The sequence below is a fragment of the Xenopus laevis genome, chromosome 8L, assembly GCF_017654675.1.
Source record: "Xenopus laevis strain J_2021 chromosome 8L, Xenopus_laevis_v10.1, whole genome shotgun sequence".
Taxonomy (NCBI): domain Eukaryota; kingdom Metazoa; phylum Chordata; class Amphibia; order Anura; family Pipidae; genus Xenopus; species Xenopus laevis.
This window is the reverse complement of record NC_054385.1, coordinates 125,112,792-125,136,050: the sequence shown is the minus strand read 5'-3', so window position 1 is coordinate 125,136,050 and position 23,259 is coordinate 125,112,792. Positions and strand designations below refer to the sequence as shown.

At 41.5% G+C, this 23,259-nt stretch overlaps 1 protein-coding gene across 3 annotated transcripts in view; it reads left to right on the top strand.

Annotated features, from left to right (window-relative positions):
- The first annotated feature begins 9,067 nt into the window (after window positions 1-9,067).
- The window catches only part of LOC108699401, a 57,829-nt gene continuing 43,637 nt past the window's right edge, over window positions 9,068-23,259 (top strand). For 2 of the 3 annotated variants that reach the window (XM_018231457.2, XM_041573551.1), the window contains exon 1: window positions 9,068-9,157. In XM_018231457.2, coding sequence (XP_018086946.2) covers window positions 9,100-9,157 — 58 coding nt within the window. In that variant the 5' untranslated portion in view covers window positions 9,068-9,099. The remainder of the gene's footprint in view (window positions 9,158-23,259) is intronic. The other variant, XM_041573552.1, reaches the window with a different exon arrangement.

The window sequence follows — 23,259 nt, the reverse complement described above, 5'->3', positions numbered from 1 at the left end:
TTTTAAAAACTATATTTATTTTTACAGGCACTATATAGATGACCTCCTGTTCATCTGGGAGGGGGCTCAAGCACTATTTGAAGAATTTATTGAATATCTTAATATAAATTATCTTAATTCACAGTTCACATCAGAATTTCACACTATATATATTAGCTTCCTTAACAGAAGGAAAGAGGGTAGTCACTTCTTTATATAAAAAGGTTTGCACTTCCAATACTATTTTGGATGCTATATCATCCTACAGGACTATTAAACTTACGGACTGAGCCTATCCCCTCTTTTGATACAGACTCAGATAGGAGAATGCCTTTTTTGAATATTTTAATGTATGACTGGAATTAATTTATTACTGATGTTATACTTACTTATTTGGTAAATATACTTGTATTATTATTTATTACTGATGTCATATGACTAACCTATTTGGTATATATACTTGTATATTGGGTGTAATTATGGTGTAGGCCACTGGATGGCAGTATGCCTTTGGTTTTTTGATAATTTACAGCAGGGCTGTCCAACTGGCACTGCCTGCTGTGTCTGCTTACCATTTGAAAGCTTTAAAAGGTATCACTACAGAGTCTGCATAGTTTGAACCTCAAATTCACACTGTAATCCCCTGTATTGTTCACACTTGTGACACCTCTATTGTTTATATCCTAAAGGCCTGTACTGTTCTACCTGAGACCCAGACTGAAACTGCCACATTGTTCTCCTGTTCACACTTTATTCAAAATGCTAATGGGGCACCAGCACTGTGTCACTGTATGTAGTACATATTAGACTGGTCCTGATTCTGTATGTAGTACATATTAGACTGCTCCTGATTCTGTATGTAGTACATATTAGACTGCTCCTGATTCCTGTCTCCTGCTCTGTTCTGCCTTCTCTCCCTGTGTGTGTCATACTTTGGTATTTGTTCTGGGGGTTTGTTAGCAATTGAAAATTATTGTTAGTGGCCCCTAAGGTGTTTAATCATATGCTGGGGTACTGTATTAATTCATACCTCCCAACTGTCCCTTTTTCAGAGGGACAGTCCCTCTTTTGACAGCTCAACCCGCAGTCCCTCATTTATACTGGAAAGTCCCTCTTTTCTCTGCACTGAACAGCCAGAAAAAGAAACAAAGTTTCTCACTTAATTGGCTTTTAGCAGAGAGCCCAGAACAGCTAACAACAATTTTGAGACACAAAAACACAGTTTAGATAAGGAGAAATATTTTCAAACTTTCATAACCTGCCAAATTTTATAAAACAAACATGGTAATTAGGAGGTGTGGCCACAGAAAGGGGTGTGGTCAAAAAATTGCTGCGCTACGTGCGGCATAATTTTTTTTGTCCCTCTTTTTACTTCCAAAATGTTGGGAGGTATGTATTATACACAGGGGAGGAGGAGGCATATGGATTTATGGGTATGTCTTAATATGACTTAGCTTTTTTCCCATATGAGTGACATCCTTGCCAGGGCAGGCACAAGGTAGTTTGGCTCCCTAGACAAGAGCTTCAATCACTGCCCCCTGTCCTGCATTACCATTTCCCTCCTTACCATGATGGTTTTTAAATAAAGAGAGCAACACCATGTACGACACTTTTTCATTTATATTACTGCCCCCCATTCCTGTACCAGCAAGCTCAGCAGCCATCCATGATACAGCCCTCCAGCAGCCACCATATTGCCCCCAATCTTTACCTGTGTCAGCAGCAGCCAAAAATAAATCTGATCACATCATATTGCCCCCAAGTATTTATGTACTTGTGCCAGCGCCCAGCAGCAACAGCAAATATATGGGCCCCAATCTGTACCTGGCTGTGCCAGCAGGAAGCTTCACACTTTACAGTAATAGAAAGAAAGTCTTCAGTTCAGTGCAACTGTGCAAGTGTGAGAGCAGCGAGAGCCACACCAAGCAGCCCCCCAGCTCTCTGCCTCTCTCTGACATCCAACACATCAGTGACGTCATTGACTGTCATTGACATCAGTGATCCCCTTTGACAAAGGGGATCATCCCGAAACGTTGCATCACGCAAATAAAAATTTAGCAAGGGTTATCCCTGCTTGCAACTAAAGACCTGTGTGCCGGTGGAATTATTCGTGCATGGTCTTGTGGTAACATGGGTGTGGTTTAAAGTGGGTGTGGTCTAAAACAGGGAGTGGCTAACACTGGCTTCCATTATTGGCCCTCCACCATGTAGAGTAGAAAAATTCCGGCCCTCTGTACCATATAAATTGGACAGCACTGACTTACTGTATGTACCAGGTCATGCTATGGAGCTGGCAAAACTTGTTGGTGAGGGTAAGGTTTTATATGTTAATTTGCTTATGTCACTTATGTATGCACCTGAGGAAGGCTGGTAAACCAAAACATGTAGTGCAAATGGTGTCTCCACAAAAAAAAACACTATACTGAAAAAAAAATGGATTTGGTACTCTGGGTGAATCTTTTTTCTATTTGCAAGTATAGGCAGCAGACACGGGCATGTAGCCTGTTCAGAAGCACTCACAACAATATACTTTAAGGCAAAAGGACTATTTTGTGCTATTTGGCTACATCATCCTACCCAAAACATCTTGTGTGTAACATTCCGGTGGGACAATTCTTAAGCCTTAGAAGCTTGTGTTCTAACTAACAATATTTTGTGACCGAACAGTGCCTATTTAGAGATCAATTGGAGAAGAGGTATAAGATGCGGATTATGACTGAGGCTTTTGAGAAAGCTATAAATACCTCTAGAACAGATCTTTTTTTGTAAATATATTTTAGATTATTTTATAATAAGAGTAGGACAGGCAGAGTATGGTACACACAGGCAGAGTAGGGCAGGCAGGGTATGGCACACACAGGGAACATAGGGCTGTCAGAGTATGACACACACAGGGAGCATAGGACAGGCAGAGTATGGCACACACAGGGAGCATAGGACAGGCAGAGTATGGCACACACAGGCAACATAGGGCTGGCAGAGTATGACACACACAGGGAGCATAGGGCTGGCAGAGTATGACACACACAGGGAGCATAGGGCTGGCAGAGTATGGCACACACAGGGAGCATAGGGAAGGCAGAGTATGACACACACAGGGAGCATAGGGCTGGCAGAGTATGACACACACAGGGAGCATAGGGCAGGCAGAGTATGGCACACACAGGGAGCATAGGGCAGGTAGAATATGGCACACACAGGGAGCATAGGGCAGGCAGAGTATGGTACACACATGGAGCATAGGGCAGGCAGAGTATGGCACACACATGGAGCGTAGGGCAGGTAAAGTATGGCAGACACACAGGCAATAAAGGGCAGGTAGAGTATGTCACACACAGGCTGAGTAGGGCAGGCAGAGTATGGTACACACAGGCAGAGTAGGGCAGGCAGATTATTGTACACACAGGCTGAGTAGGGCAGGCAGAGTATGACACACACAGGCAACATAGGGCAGGCAGAGTATAGCACATACAGTCAGACTGGGGCAGGCAGAGTGTGGCACACACAGTCAGACTGGGGCAGGCAGAGTATGGCACACCCAGGGAGCATAGGGCAGGCAGAGTATGGCACACACAGGGAGCATAGGGCAGGCAGAGTATGTCACACACAGTCAGACTGGGGCAGGCAGAGTATGGCACACCCAGTCAGATTGGGCAGGCAGAGTATGGCACACACGGGCAGAGTTGGACAGCAGAGAGTGGCACAAATAGGCAGAGTAGGGCAGGCATAGTATGGCACACACAGGCACAGTAGGACAGTTACAGTAAGGCACACACAGGCAGATTATTGCAGTTTAACAATTTCTTTAATAAAGATATCTGTAGTAGCTGAAGGTAGCCGAGGTAGTGAAATGAAATGCGCCATTTTAGTAAGATGATCCACCACCACAAAGATACTATTGCAATTGCTGGAAGGGGTATGGCACCCACAGGCAACGTAGGGCAAGCAGAGTATGGCACACCCAGGGAGCATAGGGCAGGCAGAGTATGGCACACACAGGGAGCATAGGGCAGGCAGAGTATGTCACACACAGTCAGACTGGGGCAGGCAGAGTATGGCACACCCAGTCAGATTGGGCAGGCAGAGTATGGCACACACGGGCAGAGTTGGACAGCAGAGAGTGGCACAAATAGGCAGAGTAGGGCAGGCATAGTATGGCACACACAGGCACAGTAGGACAGTTACAGTAAGGCACACACAGGCAGATTATTGCAGCTTAACAATTTCTTTAATAAAGATATCTGTAGTAGCTGAAGGTAGCCGAGGTAGTGAAATGAAATGCGCCATTTTAGTAAGATGATCCACCACCACAAAGATACTATTGCAATTGCTGGAAGGGGTATGGCACCCACAGGCAACGTAGGGCAAGCAGAGTATGGCACACCCAGGGAGCATAGGGCAGGCAGAGTATGGCACACACACACACAGGCAGTATAGGACAGGTAGAGTATGTCACACATAGGCAGCATAGGGCAGGAAGAGTACGGTACACACAGGCAGAGTAGGGCAGGCAAAGTATGGTACACACAGTCAGACTGGAGCAGGCAGAGTATGGCACAAACAGGCAGATTAGGGCAGGCATACTATGGCACACACAGGCAGAGTAGGACAGTTTGACAATTTCTTTAATAAAAATATCTGTAGTAGCTGAAGCAGTGGAATGAATTTGAAAAAAATTAAAAAATTTGAATATCTAATTAAATATTGGCTTCGACCATTCGCCATCTAAAACCTGACAAATTGCTGTTTTAGCCTATGGGGGACCCCCTTGAACCTATTTGGAGTCAATTGGTGGACTTTGAAAGTTTTTTTTGGGAAAAACTTTGAATCAAATTCGATCGAATGCGCTATTCCTTCGATTCTTATGATTTGAATTCGGCTGAATACGGACCTATGCGATCAAAATTGGACCTATTCTACCAAAAAAACTTATACTTAATTTCAGTTGGTCTTTTTGAATTCGAATTTCGAAGTTTTTTCCAATTCGAAATTCGACCTTTAATAAATATGCCCCTCAGTGTCTGGGTCAACCGCACAGGTGGGTGAGTGCCCAGTAGACCCCAGGAGTGCCCCCACAGTCCTACACCTCAGTCAATTATGGTGCAGCTATTAGGGATGTAGCGAACGTCGGAAAAAAAGTTCGCGAACATATTCGCGAACTTGCGCAAAAATGCGAGCGGTTCGCGAACGGTTCGCGAACCCCATAGACTTCAATGGGAAGGCGAACTTTAACATCTAGAAAAGACATTTCTGGCCAGAAAAATGATTTTAAAGTTGTTTAAAGGGTGCAACGACCTGGACAGTGGCATGCCAGAGGGGGATCAAGGGCAAAAATGTATCTGAAAAATCTGCCTGTGTGTGCTTGGAAGAGATAGTGTAGGGGGAGAGCTGTTAGTGATTTCAGGGACAGATGATAGTAAGTTTGCTGGCTAGTAATCTGCTTGATACTGCTCTGTATTGGAGGGACAGAAGTCTGCAGGGATTTGAGGGACATTTTAGCTTAGGTAGCTTTGCTGGCTAGTAATCTACTGTTCTCTTTAAACAACTGCCATACGTTGACCTTGTAGGCATTGTTTGCCCAGTTTTTTTGGACGCAGCCACTGAAGCACAGTTGCCAGAAAAAATATGCCATATAAATGCTGAAAATAGTAATTTTTCGCCATACGTTGACCTTGTAGACATTGTTTGCCCAGTTTTTTTGGACGCAGCCACTGAAGCACAGTTGCCAGAAAAAATATGCCATATAAATGCTGAAAATAGTCATTTTTTGCCATACGTTGACCTTGTAGGCATTGTTTGCCCAGTTTTTTTGGTCGCAGCCACTGAAGCACAGTTGCCAGAAAAAATATGCCATATAAATGCTGAAAATAGTCATTTTTTGCCATATACGTTGAGTCAACGTATGGCAAAAAATGACTATTTTCAGCATTTATATGGCATATTTTTTCTGGCCTCTGTGCTTCAGTGGCTGCGGCCAAAAAAACTGGGCAAACAATGCCTACAAGGTCAACGTATACACTACTACAGCGGTGGATACGGATTACGTAAAATATATTATGGCTGCTTGAAAAAAGTCACTCCGGTGTTTTTTCTGGAGACGGTAATATTATGGATATTTAGACAGAATGTGAACAAGGTTACACAGCTAGATGGAGGGTTGAAGAAAACAGTGTGCAAATAATGCCTACAAGGTCAACGTATACACTACTACAGCGGTGGATACGGATTACGTAAAATATATTATGGCTGCTTGAAAAAAGTCACTCCGGTGTTTTTTCTGGAGACGGTAATATTATGGATATTTAGACAGAATGTGAACAAGGTCACACAGCTAGATGGCGGGTTGAAGAAAACAGTGTGCAAATAATGCCTACAAGGTCAACGTATACACTACTACAGCGGTGGATACGGATTACGTAAAATATATGAATGCTGCTTGAAAAAAAGTAACTCAAGTGGTTTTTCTAGAGACGATAATATTATCAATATTTAGACAAAATGTGAACAAGGTCACACAGCTAGATGGCGGGTTGAAGAAAACAGTGTGCAAATAATGCCTACAAGGTCAACGTATACACTACTACAGCGGTGGATACGGATTACGTAAAATATATGAATGCTGCTTGAAAAAAAGTAACTCAAGTGGTTTTTCTAGAGACGATAATATTATCAATATTTAGACAAAATGTGAACAAGCTCACACAGCTAGATGGCGGGTTGAAGAAAACACTGTGCAAATAATGCCTACAAGGTCAACGTATACACTACTACAGCGGTGGATACGGATTACGTAAAATATATTATGGCTGCTTGAAAAAAGTCACTCCGGTGTTTTTTCTGGAGACGGTAATATTATGGATATTTAGACAGAATGTGAACAAGGTCACACAGCTAGATGGAGGGTTGAAGAAAACAGTGTGCAAATAATGCCTACAAGGTCAACGTATACACTACTACAGCGGTGGATACGGATTACGTAAAATATATTATGGCTGCTTGAAAAAAGTCACTCCGGTGTTTTTTCTGGAGACGGTAATATTATGGATATTTAGACAGAATGTGAACAAGGTCACACAGCTAGATGGAGGGTTGAAGAAAACAGTGTGCAAATAATGCCTACAGGGCAAATAATGCCTAAAAGGTCAACTTATACACTACTACAGCGGTATTAAAATAAAAAAAAGTAAAATAAAAAAAAAAATGAATATTAAAAAAAAAAAATTAAAGTTGGTGCTGCTGAACTACTAGGAGCAGCAGATTAGCACACCAGTCCCACTCCCCAACACTGCTAGACTAATAGCACTGGGCTCTTATAGTAGTAGTAGTAGTAGTAGTAGTAAAACAACAAAAAAATAAATAAAAGCAGTCCTTACAAGGACTACTGTTATTGCAGCAGTCAGCAGATGAGATCAGAAGCAGGACAGCTGCCCACTGCAGCTACATACAGAGCACTGCAGTAGAAGGTAGATTACTAGCCAGCAAAGCTACCTAAGCTTAAATGTCCCTCAAACCCCTGCAGACTTCTGTCCCTCCAATAACAGAGCAGTATCAAAACGATTACTAGCCAGCAAACTTTCAACTGTCCCTGAAATCACTAACAGGCAGCAGCTCTCTCCCTACACTATCTCTTCAGCACACACAGGCAGAGTGAAAAAACGCTGCAGGGCTTCGGTTTTTATAGGGAAGGGGAGTGGTCCAGGGGAGAGCTTCCTGATTGGCTGCCATGTACCTGCTGGTCTGGGGTGAGAGGGCAAAAAAAAGCGCCAACAATGGCGAACCCAAAATGGCGAACGTCGCGCGACGTTCGCGAACTTCCGGCGAGCGCGAACACCCGATGTTCGCGCGAACAAGTTCGCCGGCGAACAGTTCGCGACATCTCTAGCAGCTATGTTCAAACGCCTTCCTGACTAGATTTTATTTTTAAATTTTTTTAGTTTATTTTGTAACTTCTGAACACACATACATCATCCTGCTTGGTTACTGATGACAGAAAGACACTTCTGGAAATCGGGAAACAACTTTCACAGCAGCTGAACTACAACCCCCTTAACATCAGTGGGACCCTAGTGGAGAGGGTGAACAGTTTTAAATACCTTGGAGTCCACATCTCTAAAGCTGGCCATAGACGCAAAGATCTGATTGTATGAATCGAGGATTCATACGATTTTCGGAACGTGTGTGGAGAGTCCCGACATTTTTCGTCCGGCGGAGATCGGTCGTTTGGCCGATCGGACAGGTTAGAAAATTTCTGTCGGCTGCCGATGATATCTCTGTGTGTATTGCCGATCGTACGATTTTCAGTGGGAGACTGTCACTAGCTTTGGTTGGACATAGATATCGTACGATTGCTGTCAGGGGCAGAACATTGCTGATCTGTTCTTTAACTAATCTGACTGGTAATACTTTGATCTGAATGGTTAGTGGCGAGTCGGGAGATGGGAAAGTCCGATCGTACGATGATTCGTACGATCGGATCTTTGCATCTATGGCCAGCTTAAGAACCTGACATGGTCTAAACACATCCAAATTCAAATCAAAAGGGCAAAGCAGGGTCTGTACCATCTCCGACAACGGCAAAAAAATTGCAAAACGGCGCCGGCGTCAAAAATGCTGGCGTACGTTATTATAAGGCCGGCGTCTGTTTTTTTTGGCGAAAATGCACCGGCGTCCAAAAAACATTTTTTTGCCGCCGGCAAATTTTCGCGCCCGTTTCGCGAATTTATTCGCCGGCGGCGAATCGCGCAAATTTGCGCCTGCCGGATAAATTCGCCCATCACTAATTATGGCCTCAAGGGGCCCCTATACCTCTGGGCCCCCCTGCAGCCGCAGGGTCTGCTTCCTCTGTAGTTACGCCACTGACGCCATTACAAAGCAATCCATTCGAGTCAAGAAAAGATCTTGGCAAATCTGGAAAGAACAGCAGAGTTAATGTGTTGCTTATACAGTTATACAGTCAGCTAACCTTGCTTTTTTCAGTTCCGCCTGGTAACAATGAATAAATTGTAATCTATTTCCCCATTGGACAAATGTTTCAAAAGTGAAACAAGATCCTATTTAGGAACTCAAATTACATTTGTAATGTTTGTTTCCTGCATGCGCTGCCACTAGGATTTTAGGAGAATGGGTGTCGTGGTCTTACTGCTGTTGCTCAGTTTTGGAACCCACTTAGTATATTCTGGTGAGTCTTTTTTCTTTCTTATAATTTCTTTTTTATTGGTTCCGATTTGAATCAGAATATCACTAAACAGCAAACAGAAGATTCGGAGGAACTGAACTATCAAAGATGAGATATAAGGTGTGAGTGGTTGTGTCCCCACTGACAAATGTACTTTTTATTAATAATGGTTTAATTGAATTACAACTTTCACTACACGCAACCAAATGTTTTGAAGACATTTTAAAGAAGTGTTAGGTGAAGGTTGCTTTTTTGTGTGTGGGAAGACTTACAGTATAACAAAATTCTTTCAGCATTATTCAATGATTGTTTTATAGCAGGGGTGCCCAAGACCTCGACCGCGGTCTACCAGTCGATCAATTCAAAGTTCCTGGCACCCCCTCCTGTAGCTCCGTGTCTGCACTGGAATATGGGCGGGTAAAGAAGAAGCAAGAAGCGACAAAGCCATTATTCAAGCCTCAGCCTGCAGACACTACCCTCTCTCTCCTTCCCACACGGTCAGTCAGTGCATCTTGTTTTATTCTGGCTGGCTGACAAGTTTATCCCAGTCTTGGTTCCCATAGCTGATTTGTGTAACTGCAGGCATTAACCATTAAATTACCACTATGCCATGCTTCTATGTCTATGTCTGAGCTTTGGTGGGTTTTACTGTATACATGGAATTGCCTCTGTGTCATGCTGGTGTACTGCTATAGTAAATTGACACTACTCTCTTTACTCAGGGGTAAACCCTCGCAGCGGGGTGGAGGCAGGGTGTAGTGTAACTGTAACTGTGTGCCAATGCACAAGAATTGGGCGCCAGAGGTTCTTTTATGCTTAACCAAGAACTGTATTTATTTACAATAGCACAAATCCACAATGGAGCTTAGAACACAGATACCATAAAGGTATACTCACTGTACCTGTATAGGCTGAATCCCTATAGGCCAGGGACACATGAGCAGAGTTTGCAGCTTATGAGGTATTACCCAGTTTTCAGGATCTCATTAGTTGGCATCTAAAGGAAATACCTATCATCCCTAGTCTCAACACTTTGTCCCTACTCTGGATCAGTAATACCCTGGGATCTTAATCCCTCTATCCTCGTCGAAGCCTTGAGCTGCTCAACTAAATAACCTCTCTATCACTCCTAGAGTGATCTATAAAAGAATATGCTATCACTTTACTAGGGCCACTGGTCCTAGGATCCACTACCCATTCCCTTCCAGCCTGCTTGGTTGGGCTAAAGTAATGGACCCAGACCGCATGGTTCCCAAGGCCTTTATACTACCTCACAGTGCCATCTGGTGTACACTGTGTGAACTACAGGGGTTACATAAGCACAAGGTCCCCATAAGGACCCACTGAGGTGTCCATATTACTAGGGATGTGCCTGTCAATAATATGTGAGGGTGTCTAAGATTTTCACATCCCTACATTGGTATAAAAATTGGGGCTATTATACATGGTATTAACCCTCTACCATCCTGATAAGTTCTGGGGGTATTATGCATGGTATTGCCTCTCTACCAGTTTGCCTTTTAATAGAATGAAATAAACTTCTTCTTTAAACCTCACCGGCTGGCTGCAGGAGTGTGTGCGCTTTCTTTAGATGTGATTATTGCCTCAAGCTACGGGTTTGGGGCACAGCAGCCAGGCCAGCAACTGGATTTGGTGAGCGCGCCTATTGCTGACTTTAAAAGCCCAGTGTTTATAAATGAGCCCCATTATGTTGGATTGAATCAAGTGTCTGAAGTGTTGGACCTGGGGTTTTTACACCCAGGTCACTTTGCCCCTTGGGTGAGCTATAGTTCTACAGATGTATAGAACAGTTATGTGCTTGATTCATTTTTCATTTAATCGTGAGCAGGACTAGAGCCAGCATATTTGTCTTCCAATTGCCTCTCTACCATCTTGATATAAGTTCTGGGGGTATTATACATGGTATTGCCTCTCTACCATCCTGATATGAGTTATGGGGGTATTTATACATGGAATTACCTTTGTGCCTACCTCCTGAGTTCTTAAGGTAGATCTCATGACGGCATCAGGCAGCAGGAGTAGATCGCGAGGTGACAAAGTCTGGGCACCCCTGTTTTATAGTAACCCTTTACTAATGCTACATAGATTTACAGTGTATTAACCCAGACCCTAATCCACTGATCATATATATATATCCAGTATATCTGTGGCTGTGTATGTATACCATATGTGTGCGTGTGTGTGTATATATTTCAGGATCTATGTTACCCAACAAAACACAAACACAAATGTGCACACTCAGTGTCGGACTGGGACACCAGGGGCCCATCCAAAAACCTTAGACCGGGCCCACTCTCAGTACTTTTATTCCTATTCTCCTCACTCAACCTCTATTGTCCTATTCCAGGGGTCAGCAACCTTTACTATCAAAAGAGACATTTTGTCCCCTTCTTCCACTATAGAAAAATAGTCTAACACAGCTTATAAACTTTTAAAAATTGTAACCTGTTTTTAATTATAACTGTTACAACAACAGAAAAAAAAGTGCAGTGAGTATGTGTAGGCCTTCTTTAAAATAAATTAAACACTGAATATCCCTATTAAATGCTAGTGTTCTCATCTGTTTAAAGGTGAGGGCTATAGACGTCATTAAAATATGTCACATCTAAGGTTGCTACTTTTGATGGCGCCTAAACCCGATCAAAGGGGGTGGGCAGATAGCATTGGGGGTGGAGCAGTGGTGACATAAGAGGCAGAAACATTGAAGTAGGTGGAGTTATGAAGCTAGGATGTAATTATTTCATCACTAAAGGCCCCCGTACATGGGCCGATAAAAGCTGCAGACAGACCGAGTCGGCAGCTAATTGGCCCGTGTGTCTGGCCCGAAAGTCAGCCAGATGTCGATCGGGTAGGTTCGGATCATGGCCGCATCTGTTCATTATACAAGTGAGCACCATGGAGCGATCCTCTTCCGGGTTCTTCTTTCTTCAAATTTCCCTGGAGAGACGCATGCGCAGTAGAATGAAATAGGCGACTTTTTAGTTAAAGTTCTGCTTTTCACTCTACTGTTCATGTGCATCCGCGTGAAGAAAGAAGAAGCAAGAAGTCAATCACTCTGTGGAACTTGTTGGAATAACCCAAGGCCGGTACAGTTTTCTGCTGATAGGAGCACCGGCCTGGGGTTTCAGGTAAGTAAATACATTCACCTAACATTTGCCTAACATTTTTCACCCCTAAGTGCATGAATACTTTCCTTCTCCATTAACCTTACTTGATAATTTATTGACCAGATTAGTGTTCGGTTTTCACAAGGCTGAAAACCGAACAGAAACTGGAGACCCAAACAGGCCTTACAAAACTGAACAGGTGGCAACCCAAGTAACATCCACTTCTATAACCCTCATGTCTGCTGCAGCAGGACTCTAGAGGCTTCTCTCTTGTCTTGAGTGTGTGACTGTGATAAGGACCATGATGAATCATCTTGCTGCGGCTTGGTCTTGCCTGTTAATCCTGAGACGTCTATACAGCCCTTGCACCTGCTGGCGGCTTCCTAAGTGAACCGTTAGCTTACCGTGGATGGACACTCAAGAAGCCGCCAGCAGGTGCGAGGGCTGTATAGATGACGTGACAGGCAAAGTCACAAGATGCCGCAGCAAGTAGGATGAAGAGCAGCATGAGGCTCTGGCGCAATGGGTTGCCTACCCCTGTACTATTCTGTTTACTTTACATACTATAATCTATTATTCCATCTATTTGGTTTCTTTGTTCTCATAAAAATAGGGAATGGCCATGAAATAGGCCACATGTTTAGCAGCATGAGGGCCCACTGACACCTGGGCCCACCAGGAGTTTTCCTGGTATCCCGGTGGGCTAGTCTGACACTGTGTACACTGACTTTCTCTGTCTCAAACTACTCAGACACAAATACAGAGCTAGGCTAGTCTGATGTCTGGGGGTTGCAAATCATTTTTGCAAAAGATGTATTAGAGCTCACTCTTTTAAAATTTGATTATTTCAGAAGAAAATTAAGAATTTTTAACTGATTGTATTGAGAAAGTTTCTTATTTCAGTAAGATGAAGCTTTTATTAAATTTTCATTTTCACAATAGTTCCCCTTTAATACATATGCATGTAACTAGTATATATATATATATATATATATATATATATATATATATATATATATATATATATATATATATATATATATATATATATGTAAATATACTTGGGATCTCATAGTATACAGGAAACATGCTGCTTATATGAGGCTCACCATTGCAGAATCAACTTCTCACAGACAGGGGGCATAGGAACAGGGGGCCCGGAACATGGGATCTGCTTCCTCTTTAGAAGTAAAAAAAATAACCCCCTCTTCCCATCCACTCTCTTACCTGTGGCAGGGAATGAGGGGGCACAGGTGGCCTGGAAACTCTGTCATGGGGCAGGGAGTAGGCAGAAGGGGTGGGTAGTGGTCAGACGTAGTGCAGGCCCGTTGGACGGCCCCATGCATGAACACATAAGCTCCCTACTTAGTCTGCAAATCTACTTAGAATATCATAAAGATAAATAGCAACTTTAATGTTTTGATTGAAAATGGGTGGCGCTTCTTCTTTAACCTGTTTTCCTCTCTCCAGGTGGATGTGCTTGGGGATCTTTACTGAGGGATCTTTACTGAGCCCAGTAAAGATTTCTGCCCTAGAGGGACCACCTTTCTAGTGAAAGCTGGGGAACGGGGACCCCCAAAACTGTTGGCAGAGTTGGTCTTTATGATGATCACACAGGGAACACTCAGCACAGCAACTTGGGAAAAGGATTTACTTGTGAATCACAGAGCCCATTTAACAGTGTGCAAGACCAAAACCAATATGGTGGAGACAAAAGAAAAACAACAGAGTGCAGTAATACAACAGCAAAGATTATTGCAATCATACATTAACAATATTCACAGCGCCACCTTGTGACCATTTTAATACTCCAGTGTTTAAGCATGAATGCTGTTGCATGTATTCCAACACCCCTTCTCAACAGTGAAAGGCTTAAACTGATAATCCACTCTTCTTTAACAGTTCCAAGTGTCTCTTTGCATGTAGAGGCTTGGTAAGCATATTTGCAACCATGTCCTCAGTTGGACAATATTTTAAGTCAAGCTGTTGTCTTCAAACATCTGTGTGGGTTCCATCTGCTTTTGATCCAAATCTGCTAAAAGTTGTCTTAGCCAAATTAACTCTTGACTTGCCTGTGCTGCTACAACATACTCTGCTTCAGTTGAAGAAAGTGTCACAGTTGACTGTTTTCTGCTGGTCCAGCTAATGGGTCCACCAGAGATTAGAAACAAGTGACCAGTAGTAGATTTTCTATCACTTGAGTCTCCAGCCCAGTCAGCATCAACATATCCAATCAGGTTACATTTGCCCCTTGCAGGCAACTTTAACTTGAAATGTATTGTTCCCTTTAAGTAACGTATGACCCGTTTTACAGCATTCTAGTCCATCTGACTTGGCTTAGACACCTTTCTGCATAAAAATCCCACTGCTGTAGCGATGTTGGGTCTTGCAACTGTAACAATGTAACGCAGTTTTCCTATAGCTTTTCTGTATTGACAGTTATTTGGTAGCAAATTAACTTCATTTTTCATTTCTTTTAAGTAATTTGTTTCCATAGGAGAGTTAACTGGTTTTGCATCATTCATCTCAAAAGTTTCAATTACTTCTTGTATTTTGTGACTTTGGTTCAGAATATAACTGCCATCTTCTTCTCTTTCAATCTGTATGCCAAGGTAATGTTTTATGTCACCTAAGTCTTTGGTCTCAAAGTCCTTATTTAGAGCTTGTAGTAGTTTGATGTGATCCCCTTCTTCCTCAAAGCATACTAACAGATCATCCAAGTATATGAGCACAAAGATCCACCTACCAGCCAGTTTCTTAGTATACAAGCAGGGATCTGCTTTGCTCCTTTGAAATTTTTCTTTTGTGAGCACATCATTCATTTCATATTCCATGCTCTAGCTGCCTGTTTGAGGCCATAGAGCCCTTTCTGGAGTTTGCATACTAGGTCTGGCTTTTGTGGATTCTCAAATCCCTGTGGCTGTTCCACGTAGATTTCTTCTGTTAGCTCCCTGTGTAAGAAAGCTGTTTTGACATCAGAGTGCTTTATCTGCATTTTCTTTGCAGCTGCTACAGTGAGCAGAGTCCTAATTGTAGTGTGTTTAACTACTGGAGCAAATGTCTCATCATAGTCTTCTCCATATTTTTGAGAATATCCTTTGGCTACTAGTCTTGCTTTGTATCTCTCAACTGTACCATCAGTGTAATACTTGATTTTAAAAGTCCACTTACAGCCAATAGCTTTTCTTCCTGTTGGTAGTTCTGTAAGCTTCCAGGTGTGGTTATTATGCAGAGATTTTATCTCCTCTTCAGCAGCCTTTATCCACTTATTGGCTTCCCCTTCTGGAAGTTGTGATACATCTTTCCAACATGTAGGTTCACATATGTAGGCTGTATTTGCTTTGTATGAAAGTCGAACAGGTGGCTTGCCCTTATTCTCTCTTGTTGAACGCCTTGGTTCATTGTTAGTGCTTGGTTGTATCTGCTCATCTGTGGTGTCAAATTCAGTGCCAACTTCAACTATTTGTTCTGGAGATGTACATGTAACTTGTTCAGTATCTTTCACCTTTTCTCGTCTTTGTTCTAGTGAAGTCATTACACCATCTCTTACGTCTTCAATAAATGTTACACTGTTACTGATCACCACCTTGTCACAATCTTTGGATCCAGAATTCTGTATCCTTTGGAATTTTCTGCATATCCAATGTAGGAAAAATAACTGCTCGCCAACAAAATTGGATATTGCTCCTATTTTGTACTTCTTTATAAAATTCAGAGAGTTATGCCTTTTGAAAGAAAAGATTATTTATTTGATAAATTCAGTTATTGCAAAACAGGTATACAACCTTAGTTGATCTTCATGTGCTGGTAATGGGAGAGAGAGAGAGCAGTCCTTGATGACAAAATCCTTTAGAAGAGTTGCTCCTTCTTATTGATGGTTTTCTCTCTCTGATCTTCTTAGCTTAAAGGTCAGTTTATACACTTTTTCAGTCCAATACAAATGCATTGAACACCTCTAGATCCTCCCATCACTTGTGGTTAAGTCCATATTAGTACTTTCCCAGAAATAGGTTGTGGTAGGTTTTTTTATTTTCTTCCAAAGTTTCTACCCCTCTTGGGGGCAGTAGAGGATTACTTTTGGCATATGTCCAAATGACCATTCATTAGGATAATGTAAATGGTGTCTGATATATAAAACAATCACTCTTTCTTAAATGAATATACATAAATTATCACAAAACCTTATATGTTCAAAATACATCAAGAGAAAACACCCCTTTCCTTATTTATATGAATAATATATATACTATTATTAAATGAGAAAACCTCAATACATGTTTTTTCTGTACAAACTCTTTTGTGACCAGGCCATGCATCACAGTAAAAACCAAATATAGTTTCTCCTTACTCCTCACCTAAGACAGCTGTCCTGTCATTTAACACACACACACTCTACCATACAGACCATGAATATCTCTACAAGAATGTAAAGGAATGACCCTAATCCTAAGAATAGGGATTCACCAGACTGATGACCAAGGTTTTTTTAATGACAGTGTCTCCTCTAAGAGCCAAGGATACTATTGGAATTAGTTCTTGTTAGTAAAAATGTATAATTAAAATATAACAGAATCTTACATCCAACAAGGATACCTTCCACTGCCCGATTTTGCAGTTTGCTGCGTTTCTCTTCTGGAATATAAGCAAATGCTTTGCACCCAAAAACTCTGATGTGTTTAACACTGGGTTTTTCACCATGCCACAGTTCATATGGTGTTTTCATGACAGATTTGGAGTAGAATCTGTTTTGCAGGTAAGTAGCTGTCATTGCTGCTTCAACCCAGTATTTTTCAGATAGTCCGGAATCAGTCAGCATACATCTGATCATTTCTGTTAGGGTTCTATTTTTCCTTTCAGCTACCCCATTCTGTTCTGGTGTATATGGGACAGTCTTTTGATGCTCTATCCCAAGCTGTTTTAAGAAATTCTCTACTTTGTGTCCAGTGAATTCTCCTCCATTGTCACTTCTGAACACAAGTGGTTTTCTCTGAAATTTGTTACTTGCCTTTGTCACATAATCTTGCAGTTTTTCAAACACTTCTGATTTGTTTTTCATTAGATATGTGACTGTGTATCTTGAATGGTCATCTGTAAAAGTCACTATGTATCTATTACCTCCTGGTGTAAGCACTCGCATAAGACCACATACATCACTGTGTATGAGGTCAAGTGTTTTTGAAGCTCTGTTCTGGCTTACCTTTGGAGGAGTTGCTCTTGTAGCTTTGGCTTTGATACAACACTCACATCTCACGGTAGTTGGACAGGCTGACAATACTAGATCTTTTGTCAGGTTCTGCCTAATCAGTTCTTGTATGCCATTTGGATGTCTGTGACCTAGACGTCTATGCCACATGTGAATGCAGTTGTTGTGCCCCTGTGTGCAGAGTTGTGCCTGCTCCTTTACTGTGTCCAGTCGATATAGATGCTTATCCACTATGGCTGTTGCTATTACCTTTTCTCCATTCTGGATTGTACACTTGGAATTTTTGTGTCACCTTGGAATTTTGTGATAAGTCCTTTGAATCCCAGTTTCCTTACAGATAAGAGCCCACCTTCTAGTTTTGGAACATGTAGCACATCCTTTATTGGTATAGGCCATCTGTGTCCGTCAGCATTGTGACATTTAAGAATTCCATGCCCAATTCCTTCAGCTGTAGCGCTACTTCCATCTGCAAGGTAAATAGTTTCTTTGTTATTTGGATCAAACTCTGTAAAGAAGTTTCTGTCCCTTGTCATGTGACTTGTTGCCCCTGAATCTATATACCAGTTCTGGTTTGAAAGGGAGTTTGTTACTTTAAAAGTTCCGTGCCACTGATCTCTATCGTCATTCATTGTAGTTCTGACTGTTTGTTTAAAACTTCTTGGAAATGTTGCCCTTTGCTCTGCCTTCCATATTGAACAGTCTTACTTAAAGTATCCTGGTTTCTTGCATCTGAAGCAAACTTTGCTCTCTTTCTTATGTAGCTTTGTGTCTGTGGCTTTAAGAACTGCCTCCGTATTACTTTCTGTGCTCTCAAATGTTTGCTCCTTTCTGCGCATGTATTCATCTATGAGCCGGGTTTTGACAAATTCTAGTGTTAGTTCAGCTTCAGGCCTTGTTTCCAGGGCATTAATCAGTGCACTGTATGATTCAGGTAAACTGCACAGAAGTATGGCTGATACGTGGCTGTCTTTTATATCCTCTCCAATTGCCTGGAGTTGTGCCACAACCTGCAACATTGCATTTATATGCTCCTGTATGTCTTTTCCTGAACCTAATCTCATCTGGTATAGTTTCCTTAGCAGGAATAGTTTGCTATTCAGGCTGGAACTTTCATGTAGTTTTTGCAATGCATCCCACATGCCTTTAGCAGTATTCTGATGCCTTATATGAATAAGCTGTTCATCTTCCACTAACAGACTTATTGTTGCCCAGGCCTGTCTGTTTTTCTTATCCCATTCCTGGTGATTAACATCTGGTCTATCTGTAGTTATAGCTTCCCACAAGTCATCTCTGGATAGCAGCATTTCTACTTTAAACTTCCACAGTTGATAATTCTCATTATTCAGTTTAGCCACTGCTAGTTTAAGTTCTGAGCTGCTAGCCATGTCTGCCTCACTTCCTTGTATAAAGCTGTGATTCTTACTTGTGCTTTGTAGTTCACAGAACCTCTGGAAGATTCCTTGTGCCAGTCTGTTCACTGAGTTGGATTTTGCCTGGGCCCATAACCTGTTGGCAGAGTTGGTCTTTATGATGATCACACAGGGAACACTCAGCACAGCAACTTGGGAAAAGATTTACTTGTGAATCACTTAGGGATAATACAGAGCACATTTAACAGTGTGCAAGATAAAAACCAATATGGTGGAGGTGGAGTGCAGTAATACAACAGCAAAGATCATTGCAATCATACATTAACAATATTCACAGCGCCACCCTGTGACCATTTTAAGACTCCAGTGTAAGCATGAATGCTGTTGCATGTATTCCAACAAAAACAAGGCAAAGTTAGTTATAGGAATAGTTTTTATCATAGTACGTTCTTGGAATGGAAGATGGCAAGGCATAGCTAGAACACTCATCTAGTCATGGGTGAATTTATTCGCCAGGCGCGAATTTGCGCGATTCGCCGGCAGCGAATAAATTCGCAAAACGCCCGCGGAAATTCGCGTCAAAAATTCGGCCGGCGCCGTTTCGCGAATTTCGCTAATTTTTCGGCGAAACGGCGCAAATTCACCCATCACTACACTCATCCTATCTGTGCCTTGCTATCTTACGTTCCATCAGCTTGTGCTCCAACAAGGACTGATAGGTGATGTAGTAATGAAGAAGGATTAAAGGAATATTTCCGTGTGAAAATAAAAACTTGGCTATGCAAAATAAAAAATGTTTCTAATAAAAAAGGTTTCTAATATAGTTAGTTAGCCCAAAATGTAATATATAAAGGCTGGAGTGAACAGATGTCTAATAAAACTTTCTGCTTTTCAGCTCTATAACTCTGAGTTAGTCAGCGACTTGAAGGGGGGCCACATGGGACATAACTGTTCAATGAGTTTGTAATTGATCCTCAGCATTCAACTCAGATTCAAAAGCAACCCATGTGCCCCCCCCCTCAAGTCTCTGATTGGTTACTGCCTGGTAACCAATCAGTGTAAACCAAGAGAGCTGAAAAGCAGGAAGTAGTGTTCTGGCTATTATGTTACACATCCAGTCACTCCAGCCTTTATACATTACACTTTTGGCTAACTAACTATATTAGATACATTTTTTATTTTGCACAGCCTATCTATTTACCCAGTTTTTATTTTTACACTGAACAATTCCTTTAAGGTTATATTTACTCCCTGATCTATTTCTGCTGTAGATAGGGTTGCCATCCGGCCGGTATTTTACTGGGCTAGCCGGTAAAACACCTGCCAAGGCCGGTATTACAAATTTACCGGCAATGTAGCTGCCGGTAAATTTGTAATACCCTTAAAAAGACCCCCTTGGCTCGCCCCCAATCCCATGTAAACTTACCTTGTCCTTCGGTTCTTGTCCTGGCCGCGATGTGGCCCCTTTGCGACACAACCCCGCCCCCTTTGACGTCACGCCACGCCCCCTTTTTGTACCCGCCCCCACCAGCCGGAATTTTTTTTGGCAAAAGGTGACAACCCTAGCTGTAGAGGATACGACCACTAGCTGGAAACCTAAAGGTGTATTTTTAAACCCTACCAAGCCAATCTCTACAGTGGTGTCACAAGTCTCTGCTCTGCCTCAAATATATTTGTCTGCATAATCTAACTCAACTGAATCTGTGGGTATTAACCCTGTATAGTATATTTGACTAAAAGTATTTTTGCTCTAGTTTTGTTTCAACACAGCAGCAGAGAGGTGTGGTCAAACAACACCATCCCCCTTCCTCCTCCTTTCTGTCAGTCACAACCATAAATAAAAAATACTATAGTCTGTAAAACTGGAATCACTGAATAAGGGAAATTATACAAGGATAACTGATTTTATCTCCTGATCTCAAGTTGATACAACTATACAGTACATATAGGATTTTGAGAAATACAGATATAAGACCTGTTATCCCAAATGCTCGGGCCTGGGGTTTTCCAGATAACAGATCTTTCTGTAATTTGGATCTTCATACCTTAAGTCTACTAGAAAATCATGTAAACATTACATTTTTTGCTTCCAATAGGGATTAATTATATCTTAGTTGGGATCAAGTACAAGCAACTGTTTTATTACTACAGAGAAAAAGGAAATAATTTTTAACAATGTTGATTTGGATAAAATGGAGTCTATGGAATACAGCATTTACATAATTCAGAGCTTTCTGGATATCGTGTTTCCTGATAACGGATCCATACCTGTACCAAACAAAAATCTAAATGCGAGAAAATACTTAAGCACAGAGCACTAGCGGTGTTAAAACCATCGCTTTATTTTAGGTATGCAATGAATCCACTATTTTGGATACAGCCGAACCTCCAAATCCTTTGCGAAAGATTCGGCCGAATACCGAACCAAATCCGAATCTTAATTTGCATATGCAGATTAGTGATGGGAAGGGGAAAACATTTTTTACATTTCCCCCCCCCCAATTTGGAGGAAGTGGCTTTTGCCACAAAACGCGTCAAGCATTAGTTTGTTGTGTGCTCCATTCATGCTTTTTAAAATGTTCTAAGTAAAGCGGTGGTTTTAACACTGCTGGTGCCCCGTGATTGAGGATTTTCTTGCTGGCATGTACACACTTTGGGAACGGATACACGTAGCAGCACAGAGGTGTCTCCTTCAATGGTCAGTGAGTGCTCCCTGCTCTTGTGCTCATTAAAAATCAAAATGCAAAAATGAGAGTACACCCAGGTTGTGTTGCTGGAAATGCTGTGCACCCTTTGGACTATTACACGCATACACACACATATTTATATTTATATGGATAACAAATATGAAATGGACCATCTAAAATGTTTTTGAAGGATATAAAGAACACACTAAAGCATGTCAGAAGCTCAGCACTAGTGCTACGAAAATGACCCATAATATACCTGTATTTACTCTCACATGTCACACATTTTACTAAAGTTAGCTTTTTTAAAAAAATATTCACATATTTGCACACTTACATACACATAGTTCTACAACTTTTAGAAGTGTACACATAGGGGCACATTTACTTAGCTCGAGTGAAGGATGAGAAGGAAAAAAACGTTGAATTTCGAAGGTTTTTTTAGCTACTTCGACCATCGAATTGGCTACTTCGACCTTCGACTATGACTTCGAATCGAACGATTCGAACTAAAAATCATTCGACTATTCGACCATTTGATAGTCGAAGTACTGTCTTTTTAAAAAAAACTTCGACCACCTAAAACCTACTGAGCACCAGTGTTAGCCTATAGGGAAGGTCCCCATAGGCTTTCTAAGTATTTTTTTAGCGAAGGAAAATTGTTCAATCGATAAATTAAAATCCTTCGAATCGTTCCATCGAGCGATTTTTCCTACGGTCGTTCGTTCAAACGAACGAATTGAGGTAAATCCTTTGACTTTGATATTCGAAGTCGAAGGATTTTACTTTGACGGTCGAATATCGAGGGTTATTTAACCCTCGATATTAGACCAATAGTAAATGTGCCCCTACTGTATGGCTACACAAGCTCACACTTTACTACATTTGTTAAAGTTGTTTATTGTCCATGTCCATTACCTTTTCTTTTACAGCATGACTAGTGATCAGTTTTTGATCACTGATCACACAATTAAGTATTATGCTTATGCTGTTTTATGTCAGAGCTTCAGTTTCATAGTTGTGAAGAATAAATATGAACAGTATTTACTCATTTTAGATGAAAATATGTACTTTCCATGTATATGTTGTGTTCTGGGGTCTTGGTACTGCTAGGGGGTCCTACGATACATACTACACATGCTTTGCAATTTGCAAAAACTGCCACACATACCACATACTATACCACATAGAAAACCTATGTATATTGAGCATCAAACTGTTCAGTGGACCCCTAGCATTCAAATTTAGGATGTTTTATCTTGGAAGCTAATGACATGTGAGAGATAAGATGCTGCAAACTGAAAGCTCTGAGAGACTTTTTTGTAATTTTTATTTAAAAATGCAAATTTGGCAAAACTTTACAGTTGGGTAGTTTGGAGTAGAAATACTTACTTACCCATTTTGGATTAGTCAGAACGTGTTTGTCCCAAAAATGTATGGTTTCCTTGGGAAAATATACAGCTGGTGGAATTGTTGCCCTTGACATCTTAAGTAGATTGTGTGGCCCCCCCACATAAATGTCTGTCTGCTGTGACTGATTACTTTTGTGTAAACTTGAAAATATATCAGTACTGAGATTACGTTGCTACTGCACTGTTCCACTATAACTATAAGGACCTGTATTGTTCACACATGTAAAACCCTATTGTTCACACCTGTAAGAAGATTGTATTGTTAAAACTTCAGAATGTAAGCATCCTTAATTTTCATCTGCTCA